General features: G+C 44.0%; 1 protein-coding gene across 1 annotated transcript; it reads left to right on the top strand.

Annotated features, from left to right (window-relative positions):
• Positions 1-619: 619 nt before the first annotated feature.
• On the top strand, positions 620-14614 carry STC2 (stanniocalcin 2). Its single transcript, XM_026659509.1, has 4 exons — positions 620-923; positions 3363-3505; positions 6476-6687; positions 12504-14614. The coding sequence occupies exons 1-4, from the start codon at positions 656-658 to the stop codon at positions 12895-12897; spliced, it is 1017 nt and encodes a 338-aa protein (XP_026515294.1). The 5' UTR covers positions 620-655; the 3' UTR covers positions 12898-14614.
• Positions 14615-15037: the final 423 nt, after the last annotated feature.

Here is a 15037-nt window from a genome sequence, read left to right as displayed (position 1 = left end):
ACCGGAGCTACACGAGTGCAGGGAGTCAAGCTTTAAGGAAGAAGCGGGGGAGGGGAGAGTTTTGTCATTTGGCAAAGATGATGTACTCCATTCCAGCCTCTCACGTGGAAACCCCCCGCCCCCTCTGGCTGGCTGCCCTCCCCCCAAATTCTAATAATCATTACAAAGTGTAAATTGGCCTCCAGATGCCTGGTCAAGCAACGTGCTTTAAATGTTCAACGCCTTTATGAATACAAAAGGAAAGAATAGATGGAGGGGATGTGACTGGACCCCAGAATCCCCTCTTTTCTCAGTCTCCTGGTGCTGCTCCTGAAGCTGCAACGGCTGAGATTTTCCTTCCGAGAAGCAAGATTTTAACTGGGTTGCAGTCTGTTCCTGTGTTTAAATGCTCCTGGTTGCTCATGGTCATTATTGTGCACTTTGCAACCTGCTGATGCAAGTTTCCTCACATTTTGTTCTACGGCGTGTAGTAGTTTAGCACGAGCACCGCCCACTATGCGTGTTGTCACAGGGGGACAGGGCTCCTATTGGTCGGGCTGGTGGACAACACCTGCTCGACTCCTTCATTCAAGTGACACCAGAGCTTCCAGGGATATTTGAGGCACCATCCTTTCCCTTTCTGGCCACTTTGAGCACTTGCACCAGCCCTGATCACATGCTATCCAGCGAGCAGATTACAAGAAGAGCAGTAGCCTCCATTTATACACCCTTTGAAAAGAAACAGAGGTGGGAAACCCACAAAGGTCTCCAGTGTGGGGTTGCAACCAGGACCATGTGTGCAGAGCTGTTAAGTAAATTAGTTACCCTGGCGTTGGTATTTGCAAGCTTTGATCCAGTTTTGGGCACAGAAGCCACCAATCCGCCGGAAGGTCCCCAAGAGAGAGCCCCTCAACAAAAAGGGCGGCTGTCTTTGCAAAATACAGGTATGTGATCTAAAAAGAGGGGGGGATGCTTGAAGAGGCCGGTCTGATTAAACTCAAATGCAAACAAACTGCATGTTAAATGTTGGTCAATAAGGAAGTAGTTATAGTGAAATGGAGGTGTCTTTCTGTTGTATTTACGGAGTATTGGATAACTAGACGTGCATAATGACATTTATTGTTATGTGTGACTGTCAAACATAAATCATGAGGAAATAAGTGTTCACTCCTAATTACCTTTAAAGCCCCAGCTAGCCAAGCACGTGCTGTCCTTTGAATCGCAGAGACAAGTAGCTCGCTGCATTTAATCTCTGCTAAACAATGATGAAATCCTTATAGAGATCAATTTAGCGGCAACTGGAAAGTTATTCCACGTGATCATAAATGGTGAAGACGCGATTTTTGTTTAAGATTATAGTTACTTGTGGCACCGAACCAGAAAAGTGCCATGGCCGTCCTTGCACGTTGCAAATCAGTCCACTTCAATCCTTTAATTTTAAATAATCCAACCATTCTGGAGGCAAACAAGAAACTCCAGCAGGTCAGACGCAGGCGATTTCTAATCCAGGAGATGCTGTTTGAACAGAGGTTTAGATTTCGTCTGAAAGAGAAGGTTTCTCTATGCTAAGTACACAGTTAAAACATGGGGGTGGGGGGGACGTGACTGAAAATTACTAGAGCTGCTGCCTGCTTCTCTTGCGCAGAGAACCAAGTAATGATGCAATTGGCCATGGGGTTTCTCTTCTCATCCCTCCTCGTGTATTATCTGCCTAGTAGAAAGAACCGAGGCGTGCACATTACTGGATCTTTTCCCAGGCATGGAAAGAGCGCGAGGGAGCTGTACACTTTTCTCTTTCTCTCTTACTTTTTTTTTTAACTGTCTCAATGCTGCAAGCCTTGTTTAAACACACACACGAGCCGGAATGCACGAATGCCCATTAGGGACTGCCACATGTGAATCACGGCACTGTGCAATTCTCAGCAAACTGGGAGCCAGGACATGTGATCCGAGAACCGTCTGCATCCAAATGCCAACAGAAGCACTACAGCTGGGCTTCCAGACCCAAAAAAAACCCAAGATGCAGTTATACAACGCTTGACAAAGAGACCCCTTTTCGTTTTGTGTGCCTCTGTATGTGCAGCTTTCCACGTGGGAATAACACAATGCCAGGTCACACTGATTAACTGATTTCCAACTCCCCTGGGTTTTGTAACTGCAAAGCCCCATGTGGCTTTTCCTGCCCTCCCCCGTCTTTTCGCTCCCCCTTTGCATCTGATAGTCTTTCTTTCTACCTGAACACAAACTCCTAAGACATTGTCTGTGTCGTTATTATACGGTATTTGCACATATTAATTTTCTTGGTGTGATCTATTAAGAGACATTACATTGTCTCCTAACTCAGCACTTTACATCAACAGTTTTTTCTCCTCTTTGTCCTAAGTGAATTAAAATTAAAACGAAAGTTGCTGTAAGGGATTTCAGATGGCAACATGTCAAAGGGGAAGGCTGCAGATGTTTTAAAACCATGCTGTGGTTTAGAGAGGGATTAGGCTAGATCCCAAAAGTGAGCTTTAATTAAAGGTGCCACTAGTAAATGAGTACAACAAATTCTTAGCATCCTCAGTTCTGCTCAATAAGCTGCCCCTATTTGACTTTATCCTTAAGCTTCTCAGCAACCACCTTCCTTTTGGCAGCATTTTTTTTAAGGAAGGGCAAGGAGCTGCCTCCTTAAGATTTTGATTTGAAGGTGTCTGCCCAATGTTTGAAATAAAACATTATTTGCTTCGATATTGTACAAAGTTTAGAAGGAAAAAATAACAGATTCAGTATGCATGTGGCTGAAAGGTCTATTTCACTGTTGCATTCAAATAATCTGAATTTTTGGATAGTAAGGAGGGTGGTGGGGAGAGGGCTCATGCAACAAGGGGCTCTGTCCCCTATTGAAAATTAGTGGGAGTTTTGCCATTGACTGCAAAGACAGCAGGATTGGGGGGCCCCAGTGGTCAGCAAATAGTGGTGTGATAATCATCAGACAGATGTTCAGAGTACTAGACAAAACAAATTCTAGCCTGATCCTGCAGTTCTCACTCAGGCAAAATTCCCATTCAAGTTAATGAGGGACTTCGCAAGAGTAGGAATTGTAGATCAGGCCCATCATATGCGCTGAAAGAATGAAACAACATTAGATATTTTCAGGTGACTATGGCTACGATGTAAGTGGAGTAAATTTGGCATTTACTTTTTGGATCTCATATTCATAACAAAATGCATAAACATGTTGGCCTAATTTCTGCAAAAAGTGGACATGAGGTGGGTACAGGAACTGTTGTCTCGTGCTTTTCCTTTTGAACTGATGATCTTAGCAAAATAACTCTTCTCTCTCCCCTCACCCCCGTTTATGAATATTTGTACAAATTAACCATAATCAATGGTCATTTTAGCTGAAATCCAGCACTGCCTGGTTAATGCTGGCGATGTGGGATGTGGAGTGTTTGAATGCTTTGAAAACAACTCTTGTGAGATCCGAGGCTTACATGAGATCTGCATGACTTTCCTACACAACGCTGGAAAATTTGATGCCCAGGTAACCAAAAAAAAAGGGGGGGTGAAATGCCCAGAGGTATATGTTTAGAAGGTGCTATATTTAATTTAATGATTTTTTAAAAATACATCTTTAAAATAAGGCTTTAATTAAGGACCAAATCTGCTCTTCCACATGCCCAACTCCCATTTCCTTAATTGAGAATTGGATGCATACCACCAACGGCTTGATTCTTTCTGCTCCCATTCAATTCAATTGAAAAACTTCTATTGACTTGAATGGTGCTGCATCAAGCCCCAAGAACAGAATAACATATGCATTGTGTTTAAGTTGTCTTATGCAACAGGCAATCTGTTTCCTACCGAGCTGTACCTCCACCTAAGAATTTTTTTCTAGTGGACCTGTGATAACAAAAATGGAATGGTGATGATGCCATGAATGGATCCTGCAGTCCTCACTCAGACAAAACTCCTGCTGCATTCATTAAGGACTGTAGGATTGATCCCATTGATACGAATGGGCATTCTGCCAATAGGTTGAAATATTGTAAGTTCTTCGAGGCACAGAGAGTATTGTGTATGTATCATTTTATTACTTAAGTGACATGCATATATGATGCTGAAAATATCTCTATATCAACTGATGTATCACACTTTAGCATGCCCTATGCAAATCTGATCAAATTAATTCAAGTGAGTTGATGGATACACTTTTCCAACCCATCTAAGTGACTTAGGATCCTAAGTCCCATTTTCAAAAGTCACTTAGGCATGTTTGAAAATTTTATCCAATGTGAGCTTGTGAAATTATTTTCAAGAACTACACACAACTAGCACAGGCATCTCCAAAAGCTGCTGTATTCAAATAGTCCTTTGGCTCAAACACTGACAATAAAATACATTCTTTAGGCAGTATGCGGTATTAAGTTTGTCTCCTTCATTTTCTCCCCAGACCATTTAGGCATCACTGAAGCATCCTGTTATTATGTCTCGTAAACCTACTCTCCCATTTCAGTGTGGAGAGAAGAGAACATTACGACGGGCCAGCGGCATTTGGCTTGACGCGTGCAGTTTACAGCATAACTTTACTGAAGTCACCCAGCTGTAGCCTAATGGCACTTTATACAGCATAGTAGAAAGCAGAGCTGTCTTGCAGATCCAGCTGTTCTATTTAGTTGGGCCATGGGACCAGACCTAGCAGAAAAACAAATTCCCCTGTGCTGGAGATTTTAGGCTGAGATTTGCAAAGCTACATAAAGGATCTGGATGTCCAGTAAAATTGATGGGAACTGTGTGTCCAGATCCTCTGGGCATCTTTGAAAATCTCAGCCTTAGTTTCCAGGCAGCTGCCAGAGAATGATTTAGAGATTATTTTATATATTATCAACAAGCAAAAAGTTTATGGAAGTAAAACCATGGGAAAACCAAACACACATATGAAATTATTGCAAAAAAGCCATCAAATAATTGCTCCATTGGACATGTTCATATCTTTAAAGAGAACAGGGGCTATTTTACATCCAGATTGTTTCTACTGCAATGCAAAGACACTGGGATCCGTGGGAACAAATTGTCCTCTAAAATATACATGTGTAATTCCCATTGACTTTAATTTCTTCTCTTCAGTTTCTTTTACTGGCCTTATCACTACAGTATCTGAGCAAGTTCCAGAATCCTATCTGACATGACTAGCATTTGTCACACGTGATTCTCTCTTTTCCTTACCCCCCTTTTTTTTCTCCAATGGCAAAAATGTGAGACTGGGTTTTTTAAAACATTTCTTCTGTGTGTACAGTAGTTAGTTAAAGTCTACTGTGCTATGTGTATTTGTTACTGAATGCAAGTTCAAAGAAGTGCACCTGGCACTTGGAATGGAAGGTGGTGATGTTTGACACAGTACTTTGATCAGTGGGGCGCATGAGTGTCTTGCTCTCAGATCTGTGTGAATCTGGTGTAACAATTGATCTCAATAGAGTTATAAGGGTGTAAATCCGGAAACAGTGAGAGCAAAAATTGCCCCATTGATCACCCATCAGCTAGGATAACCTGAGGCTAATAAAAAATGGGGCAACACGGGATCGCTACCACCCAGCTGTCACTCAACAAGGAGACGAAAGCTGAGCATAGTTGCCAAGAGAATTGTGACATACATATACAGTAGGACTAGCTATAATATCTAATGGTGGACAGAGGAAATGATAGGGATGGGGGATGGGCATGCCTTGAATATTCCTCTGTAAAGCAATATGAGGAGAGCATGGAAGATGGTTCTGGACATCGCCTAAATAGCCTTTATTGTCTTCAATTTGCTTGTGAAGGCTTCAAATTGAAATTGTGAAGGCTCCAGCAGACACAAACATCAAGATGTTATTGTGGGTGGCTTATGAGAGTGGGCTGGTAGCATTGATTTGGGGAGTCTTTTATTGTGAGGATGGGAGAGGGAAACAGGAAACACTGAAGCCAGTGGTTTCCTTAAGGGGACAGGGAGTGCTTCTATAAGAGCTATGTGAACTTTGCAAACTGATAAGGAAAGGCAGTTTTGGTATGACTGACTGTGAATATCCCCTTTGTAGTCCTGGAGACTCAAAACACATTCGGTCACTCTCATCAGTGATGTAAGCCCAATGTAGTCCATGGTGACAGACCAGGAATGAATTTAGTCCATTAAGTTGGACTCTCTGTTGTTTAAAAATGAAGCCACTTTTTTCTCTCCTAGACCAGCAAGGACATGGGCTGTGGTAGAGGCAGGGCACTCAGTGCTGGGAGGAGGCAATGAAAGCATCACATAACCATGGAGAAAACCAGACACACCCAGCCATGGAACAGCATCCAGCCCTTCTAGAATGGCAGGACAGGACAATCTGACGTGGCCTTTAGGAGCAAAGAAATAAAACCGGGGGAGACATTAACAAATAGCCTTAGCAGTCTAGTCACCCTTGATGCTGTCATGTGGAGGAGTGGCTTGTGCTTAACGGACACAAATACAGAACTACTCCGTTTCTTATCTTCTCAGGGAAAATCCTTCATTAAAGATGCTCTGAAGTGTAAGGCTCACGCCCTGAGACACAAATTCAGCTGCATCAGTCGCAAGTGCCCTGCCATTAAAGACATGGTGTTCCAGTTACAGCGGGAGTGCTACCTGAAACACGACCTCTGCTCTGCCGCCAAGGAGAATGTCCAAGTCATTGTGGATATGATTCACTTCAAAGACCTGCTGCAGCACGAGTAAGTATGAGTGTGCAAGGAGCCTAGTATTGTAGTGAGGGCGAGGGAAGAATTTCACCTAAAAAGACATGTCATCTACTGGGTTGTATAGTCATTCCCCCAGGAGACAGGAAATCCTGAGTTCCATCCCATCTAATTGTGTCCTTGAGCAAGTCACTTAACTATTCTGCCTCAGTTTTCCATCTGTCAAACTGGGATAACTCTTTTTTCGTAGAGGTGCTGCAAAGACTAGTTGACATTTTACAAAAGTGATGAGTATTATCTTACACAGACATGACCCTGGGAGGGGAACAAATGTGTTGAAGTTGGATCGATTTTTTTTTTTTTTTTTTTTTTTTATTTTAGCTATGACATTATTATTTGTTTCCAGAAGTACCCACAATGTGCCAAGCACTTTCCAAACAAAAAAGAAGGCTCAGTCCCAGCCCCAAAGATCTTGTATTCTAAAAGAGAAAACAAACTGACCGAAGAAAGAGGGAAAACATAAGTGAAGTGGTCAAGCTGGTATTTACGCTAGGTAATAATAGTTTGATGCCACAGTTCTAATTTGTAAAGAAATAGATTATCCCCAGGTATCTGCAGCTGTTACTGAAATGACAGATATCATACTCTCCCCTCATCCACACAACATAATCTTGCATGAAGATTAATTGCAGTCCATTTCTGATTTGCTTTATGAAATTCCCAAGTATTCATATTCCTAAAGCATCTTGTTGTTGCTGTTAGTCACAGAAACTGCCTAGACTGTCATGAAGAAAAGCCCCATACTCCTATTCTCATCAACCCCATATGCTTGCCAAGGAAAATGTCTAAGGACACAAATGCATACAAAATGGAACATCAGAGTCTAGATTTTCAGTAGTTCCCTTCTTTTGGGAGTACAGTTCACACCTGCAGTGAATGGCCGGTATAAGTCTTATTAATAACACATCTAAACTACCAAATTGCAGGAACAAATCAGGTACAAACTACTGTGGTTTGTGCCCACCCTTCATTTGCTGGTGCAAAAATGAGAGAATACTTTTCTACAGGTGGAAATTGCACCCAGAAACAGGGATGCTCAGCCACAGGCTGGCAGAAAAATTATCACTGGACATCTTCATACCATACCCCAATGATTTCTCATTCCCTATTGAATAACCAAACCCATAGGCAATGACAGATGATAACACCCAGCTGTTCTATAGCACTTTTCATCAGAAGATCCCCAAGTGCTTTACCAAGGAGGTCAGTATCATAATCCCCATTTTACAGGTGGGAAAACTGAGGCACAGAGCAATGAAACGACCAGTTCAACTTTCAAAGTAAGTGTTAGTGTTGCACTTTTAGACACCAAGGCCTTTGAAAATCCCAACCTAATTCCCTTAGGTTCTGTTAAAATCTCACCCTTAAACTCCAGGTTATGCTTAAGGAGAGTGGAGCTGTGACACAAATTTACTCCATCATTAATTACAGTTTCACAAAGTGAACACGGCCCCCTGAAAGCAACGTTCCTTCCATGAGCATGGACCTTCCTGAAGCTAGGATCAACAGCATGGCTGGTGTCCTTGCAATCATTTATTGCATTGCCATTTCTGGTCTCTATCCTCATGGTGGTAGGGGATGAGAGTTTTGTGGAGGCACCAGCATGCTAGGCTTCTTCTGGGATAGTGAGGGCAAGCAGTGCGTCACATTGCACACCAGCACCGGCATTTCAGGAGCTGCATTAATAGGCTGTACATTGGCAGATACTTGTCTACAAGTAAAACTTTTTAGCTCCATAGCTGAAAAGTGCAATAAGAACAGAGTGCTTTGCCAAGGTGAGGCAATGTTCCCCACTTTACAGAGTGGGTAAGGTCAGAATTCGCAAAGGCCAGAATTCTCAAAGGCCTCAGTTTTTGGGTCCCCAACTTGGTTCACCTCCAGCCTGGTCAGTTAAGCTATTTTAGAGCTGTGAGTGCTCAGCGCCTCTGAAAATCAGGCCCTGCCTATCCCAAGTTGGGCTCTCAAAATAGAGGCCCCCAAAATCAGGACAAGTTTTGAAAATTTTGGACTTAGGGACTTGCCCAGAGGCAATCAGCAAGTGGGTGGCAAAGCTGGGAACAAACCCAGGTCTTTTGACTCCGTGTTTTGCTCAGGTCACTAGGACACAGCTATCCTGTAGGCAGGATAGCAAGTAGGATGAGGAGAGCGTGAAGTCAAGGAATGGGGAAGAGGCACTCCTCAGAGCTCTGGCAGACTATGAACACCTGTAAAGGGCACAACTAACAGGCTTCTAATAGTACCAGGAAAACTGCGCCACCATTTTTCAGGTGATTTTGTAAAGCAGAAGTCCAATTTTTTAATGGATGTCAGTAAAATTCTCACTGGCTCATTTGACAGGCATATTAAAGTCTGTGTCCTGTCCCTTCACAGTTCCTGTTTCAAATAAAAGACAAAACTTTAGACCAGGAAACATTATTGACGCTCATTCTCACCACCTCCTCCTGTACTATTCCAAAATGAGCAGTCTTTTGTCATATTATTTTTACCATTTTCTCTTCATGTGTAAGCTAAACAGCACCTTGTGGGCCGTAAGTGCACCTCTTGGGGAACAGGTTGGGGGAATGGAGGTTTGGATCTATTTTTTTATTATAATGGTGAAAATGGTCAGAACAGTTGCACTTCCAGGACCTGTTATGCTCCAAATAACTAAAAAAATCCCAACACCACCACCCCAGTCAAGAATCCAAAGATGGATTCCTTATTCCTTAAACTCCCTGCTTCAAAGAAGTTGCATCCCCAGACATTAGTGATTCCATACAAACTTCAGTTTAACAACAGAGTAAAATCTTGGTACTTTCATCTACTCTACTATCCTCGTTTGCTAGCTCTCCTTATCCCTCCCTGTCTATTTTGCCTGTTTCAAGAGGATAGCCTCAGGTGCAGGGCTCATCCGGCACCCAGCACTATGCACAACTGGTCTCCACCGAAGATGACATCAGCACCACTATGTGCCAGATTCAACCCTGGTGTAAGTGGGCTGGGCACATCACTGAAATCAATGGAGCTGCCACTGCTTACACTACGGCTGAATTGGGACCCTTGAGAATGCTAAAGTTGCAATTCAGGTGGTTCCTTTGACTCGAGACTTTTAACTGTATCACCCTTCTGGGCTCTCCCAGCCTGCCTGCTAACAGCTGAACTGTTGTCTGCTCTATTGGCATCTATTGGTGATACTGCCTAACCAGACGTGCTCCTGCAAGTGTTCTACTTGCCCTCTCTGACACTTCGCTAAGTAAGCTGGGCGTCATCCATTCACTGGCCATGTTGCGTCATGTGAATGCAGCACCACAGGATGTGACTCAAATTAAAAATAGTCAGTCTATAGATTTCCCAGTTGGCGGATGATTGCCAAGTGTGATCAGTATTCTGCCTGTGCTCTCAGGCTTTGAGTCACTTGCCACAGAGTGGGAATCCTCTTGCCATCTGCCTCAGTTGGGTGGGGGTGAAAATAGACAGTTTTGATCCTTAGTGACCCCGTTGGCAAAGAAATAGAATCAAATAAGTCTGGATAAGACAACTCAATATGGTAACAAACTATGCTTTCAAGGTGGACTTCAAGTCTCCTAGCTACATAGAATTAAATCAGTGGCCTATTGATCGCACTTCCAGCAGAGGCAGAAACTTGAAGCTTCAGATGAAGGCAAATGAAAGTGATAAAACCCAGAGAAACCCCTAGCCTGTTGCGCAATGCTGTTCACGTGGGTGGGGAAATTCCTCCCTGACCTAGGCAGGTGATCAGTTTATGCCCTGAGGTGTGAGATTTGGTTACTGTTATGTACAATAATATGAGTATCTACTAGTGTTACAATTAAATGGCGTTTACAATTAAAATTGACTTTTAATTGTATCTACTAGTGTTACAATTAAAAGTCAATTTTCTGTAATTAGCTAGATATTTTAGGAACGTGATGGGCCACATGGAAAGGGAATTGGCTAATTTTAAGGTCTCTTATCTCAGCTGACAACTAAGAGGGAGGTGGGGGGAAGGAGACAGAAGGGTGGCCACGCTGAAACATGCACAGTCACAGAGCATTAGGTCAGTGGCAGATGTGCTGACAGGGCTTTGGAGAAAACACTATCTAGGTATTTATACTGTGCTCACCACTGTAGCATCTAATGAGATTAAAAACATCTCCTTAGCTCAGGGCAAGTTTGCATATTTCCTTTTTACGTGAATGGTGTGTCCAGTAGGCTTCCCTCTGAGTTATTAGCTGCCATGGACAGCTAAATAAAGAGGACAAACTGCTAAAAAATATATTGTGGGGAATAATCTGGTCTGGCTAGGGTGAGATGGGACCTAATTGCTTTCTCCATCTAATTTCTGTGACTTGTGGTGAAACTCACATTATTGCCTCACCCTTGGAGGCTCAGGCGTATATGTAGAAATTTCATTATTCTTTTCCTTGTAGGATATTTCCTTGCCGTTGCCAATCCTGGAGAGGGTCCAGAGACCTTGCCCCTTCCCTCCCTGAAAACATAAGCAGGGTGATGCTCTGATAAATCGCCACTCGGTCAGTTAGGAGCCCCCCTTTTTCAGCCCCCTGCATCCCATCTATTCTAGAGAGCCGAAGAGTCTGCTTTCAGTCTCAGCTTTTTCTCTCCTATAGTCCCAAGGAGTAAAGGCAGAGTCCCATATGGGCTCCCATATGACAGTAATTTGTAGAAGTGAATAAAGTTTGTAGAGGCCAGGTGTAGGACTGATTTAATATCTGTTAGAGAAGTATCAGGAAGCAATATCCTACCCTCACAAGGTTTGGATTCAGTCATGTAATAGGTGTTTTCTGGCTCTAACTGCTCTGAAATCACAATTTCACAATTAGCCTAAGGCTATGCCTATACTTAGGTACAACTTACGTTGTGGACAGCGCTATGTTGGTGGAGAGCTTTTCCCGCCGACATAGCTACAGCTTCTCCCAGAGGCAGGAGTTATTAAGCCGATGGGAGAGCTCTCTCTCAACATAGAGCGTCTTCACCAGAAAAGCTACAGCAGTGCAGCTGCATCGGAGCTGCTGTAGTGTAGACACAGCCCGAGTAAATGCAAGACTGGAAGCAGTCCATCTCTGGGACAGTTGGTGACAATTCTGCCTCTGCTACATATGTTTTTTATTTTCAACTTAAAAATAAATCTTTGTGCTTGTGGCAGCCAAAAGCATCACCCCTCAAATCAATGCAACTCTCCAGCCCATATCAACTCGGGTGCAGGGGGGATAGGAGGGAGAATGGGCATTGGGTACAAAGTTCATCTTGACTCCTCAAATGGGCGAGCTGTTCCCAAGCATGCAACTGACTGATCAGACACCATATAATCATCCACTTTGTTGTGCTAAAATACATTAGCACTATTGACTCCACACAAGCAGCAGCCCAGGTCTCCTGATTCCTACCCTCTGTTCTGTCCACTAGACAATTCAACATTGTGCATCTGTTGCCTGTCGTAACCCAACTAGCCATGTCTCTGTAGAAGCCATGCCTAATTCAGCTTCCAGGTGTAGGGGGACGGGACATTATTGTTCACTTGGTGTAGATGCTACCAAAGGACTCAAGTCTCGTTGTAACATGTAGGATATAAAACATGGCTGCCAGATGAGGGAACTGCTGTACTGCATTTAAGTCTTCTATAGCATCTGGCCACTAGCTGGCAAACACAGTCAGCCCCAAGCAGATGCTCTGGAGTAAGCAAGAGGAGAATGAGGCACAGTGACCTCACACCCACTTGCTGATGTGTAACCTAGTTGCATCTTGCAACATGATTCTCTTTTAACTTCCCCTTCTGTTGTTTGATTTACCTCCAGGCCATATGTCGACCTGGTGAACATCCTGCTCACATGCGGGGACGAAGTGAAAAAGGCTATCACCAGAAGCATCCAGACCCAGTGTGAACAGAACTGGGGAAGCCTCTGCTCCATCCTGAGCTTCTGCACCTCAGTCGTGCACAGCGACTCCACACTAGGTCCTGAGAGGAAGCCAGGTGAAGCCACCAAAGCCTCTACCAGCCGTGGGGACATACTAGTCCACCCTGAGTCTGACCACAGGGAGAGCTCACGAGCTGCCAAGGGGGAGAGAGGTGGCAGGGCTCACTTGAACACCCACCCCCGGGTTAAAGCTGGAGCTCACAGCCCCAAAGGGGCACACGGGATCATTGAGCGGGCAGAAGAACTGTCCGACTTCTCCGACATCCGAAGGTGAAAGGAGGCACCAACTCAACCCTCCCCCTCCACCAAAACTTCCTCCATTGAGTCCATCTTCTTAGCTATGGACATTCCAAAACCTTTACCATTCAGAGGGGTGATGTCAAGCACAGGGCATTGTGGGATATGTGGACTTCAGTGATAGTGTATAGATTAGTAGAGGGAGAGCAGTGGTTCTGGGTTATTGATTGTCTCCAGAGAATTGGACACTCACATAACCAATGGGCGAGACAAAAATGTTAAACCTCCCCCACCCCTTTTAAAAACAACAGAACAAGTGGATATTGTTTTCAATTTGCTTTTCTTTTGGTTGGGGGAAAGGGTGTGGGGAGGGCTCAGCCAGCTTTTATTTTGGCCATTCACAGCTCACAGCTCCACTATGCTTATGGGGCAGTCTCCAAGCAGATGGCAGAATTCCAAAGGGATCTTCTCTGCCCATGGCTGTGACTGTAAGAGTTCAAAGTGGGCTGCTGTGACACTCTAATGAAATAAATGTCCAGTTTATTGCACGGGGAGATTGCTGTTTTGAGCTATGTCATTTTCTCATAAGTCCTGAGCCATTGTTCCTTTCTGGGTGACACTATCCGACTTAAATGCCCCCTTGTATGTATTTTAACCACTGCTTAACTTTATTTTATTTATCCAGTTACTCCAAGATGTCAGTGGCCTAAATAGCCAGCTTTGTGACCTGCTTAGCATCAGAATGCGCACCTTTTCCACAGACCTCCAAAGTCCCCAGGCATGTCCTCTTTCAGAACCTGCGGCTGTGCTCACAGAGGAGCATTTGCTGCAGCAGCCTCCCCACTTGTGGGCAACCCAAAATGTGGGGCTTAGGCACAAACAGTTGATGTGTCCTTAAGCTTTGCGGGCTTAGGGAGTATTTTGGAGGCCTGTTGAAGATCTATCCCTTCTATTGTCTTTGGAAGCAGCATTAGGGAGTTTGCAGGGCTGTAGAGACTCAGTGTTCTAAATCTGGCCACAGGCCATGGTTTATCAAAGTGCCAAAAATGACTATGGGATAGTGAGAGACGTTTAACTTTTTTTTTAAAACTAGCACACTGGGTAGTGACCTCCAAACCCTACAGAGTGAGAGTGAAATGCAGAGTGATAAGATGGGTTTGGAGAGCTTAATCTTCCTGAGTGATTTAAAGTTAGGGTGAGATGCTAGGGTGCATCCTTTCTTATCCCCATATACAAATGTGGCCCTCAAGTTGCACTGCTGCAACCACGTATCCTAGGATGTTATTCTTAAAACATTGGTTATCGTATCCAAAGGCAGAGAGGGGTGGGAACTTTAGTAACCTCTGTTGGGGAAGGATGATCTTTCTTGCAAGACAGTATCACACCAAGGATCTGAGCACTGGCCTTTTGCTTCAGGAGGCCTGGAGTCAAATCACCAGTGGTGGGAAGGCAGTTTGGTACAGACTGAACTAACACAGGGAACTGACCTATGTCTTTGTCACTTGGTGGGAGTGGAGGTGATTAGCACCACAAGGGATTTAGCCATAACTCCCACTGAGTCAAATTCTGCTTCTGGATATGTGTATGCGGCTTCCAGTATCTTCAGTGGGAGACTTGTACATATATCCCTTAGCAGAATCTTGGGCATTACTTTTAATAGAAGACATGTGGGTAAATCTCCTTGGTTCGGAGGGAGCAAAGAACAACCATTAACCTGAAGAGTTACACCGTTATGCAGCCATCAACCTCTTGATCAAAAAAGACCCCAATCCTACTCCCATTGAAATCTCTGACAAAACTCTCAAATGACCTCGGGGAATCTAGAATCAGGCCAAGAGTCCTTGAGGAGTGGGCAAGTTCCTTCTAGTATGTGGACAAGATGACCGATTCAGTCATGGCAATGGTGGCCCGTGGCTCATACTCACAGAGGGTGCAACTCAGACGGACTGTAGTTCCCTAGCTAATGTCAATGCACATACACCGCTTCCAGTGGTTTGCTTTGAAGGACACCCTCCCTACCCCAAAACAAAGTGTCTTGCTGCTGGTGATGCAATAGGAAAGTCTCTGGTCTCCCTCACTGTGAACTCCTCATGAGCATCCCACTGCCCCATGATGACGCATAGGCATAGTAAAGGACAAGCTCAAACCAAAAAGAGAACCAAACCATGATAGCAAAA

Source organism: Terrapene carolina, unplaced genomic scaffold (assembly GCF_002925995.2).
Source record: "Terrapene carolina triunguis isolate 2854851 unplaced genomic scaffold, T_m_triunguis-2.0 Scaffold629, whole genome shotgun sequence".
Classification (NCBI taxonomy): Eukaryota; Metazoa; Chordata; order Testudines; family Emydidae; genus Terrapene; species Terrapene triunguis.
The sequence above is the reverse complement of the archived record's forward strand: the minus strand, read 5'-3'. Positions and strand labels throughout refer to the sequence as shown.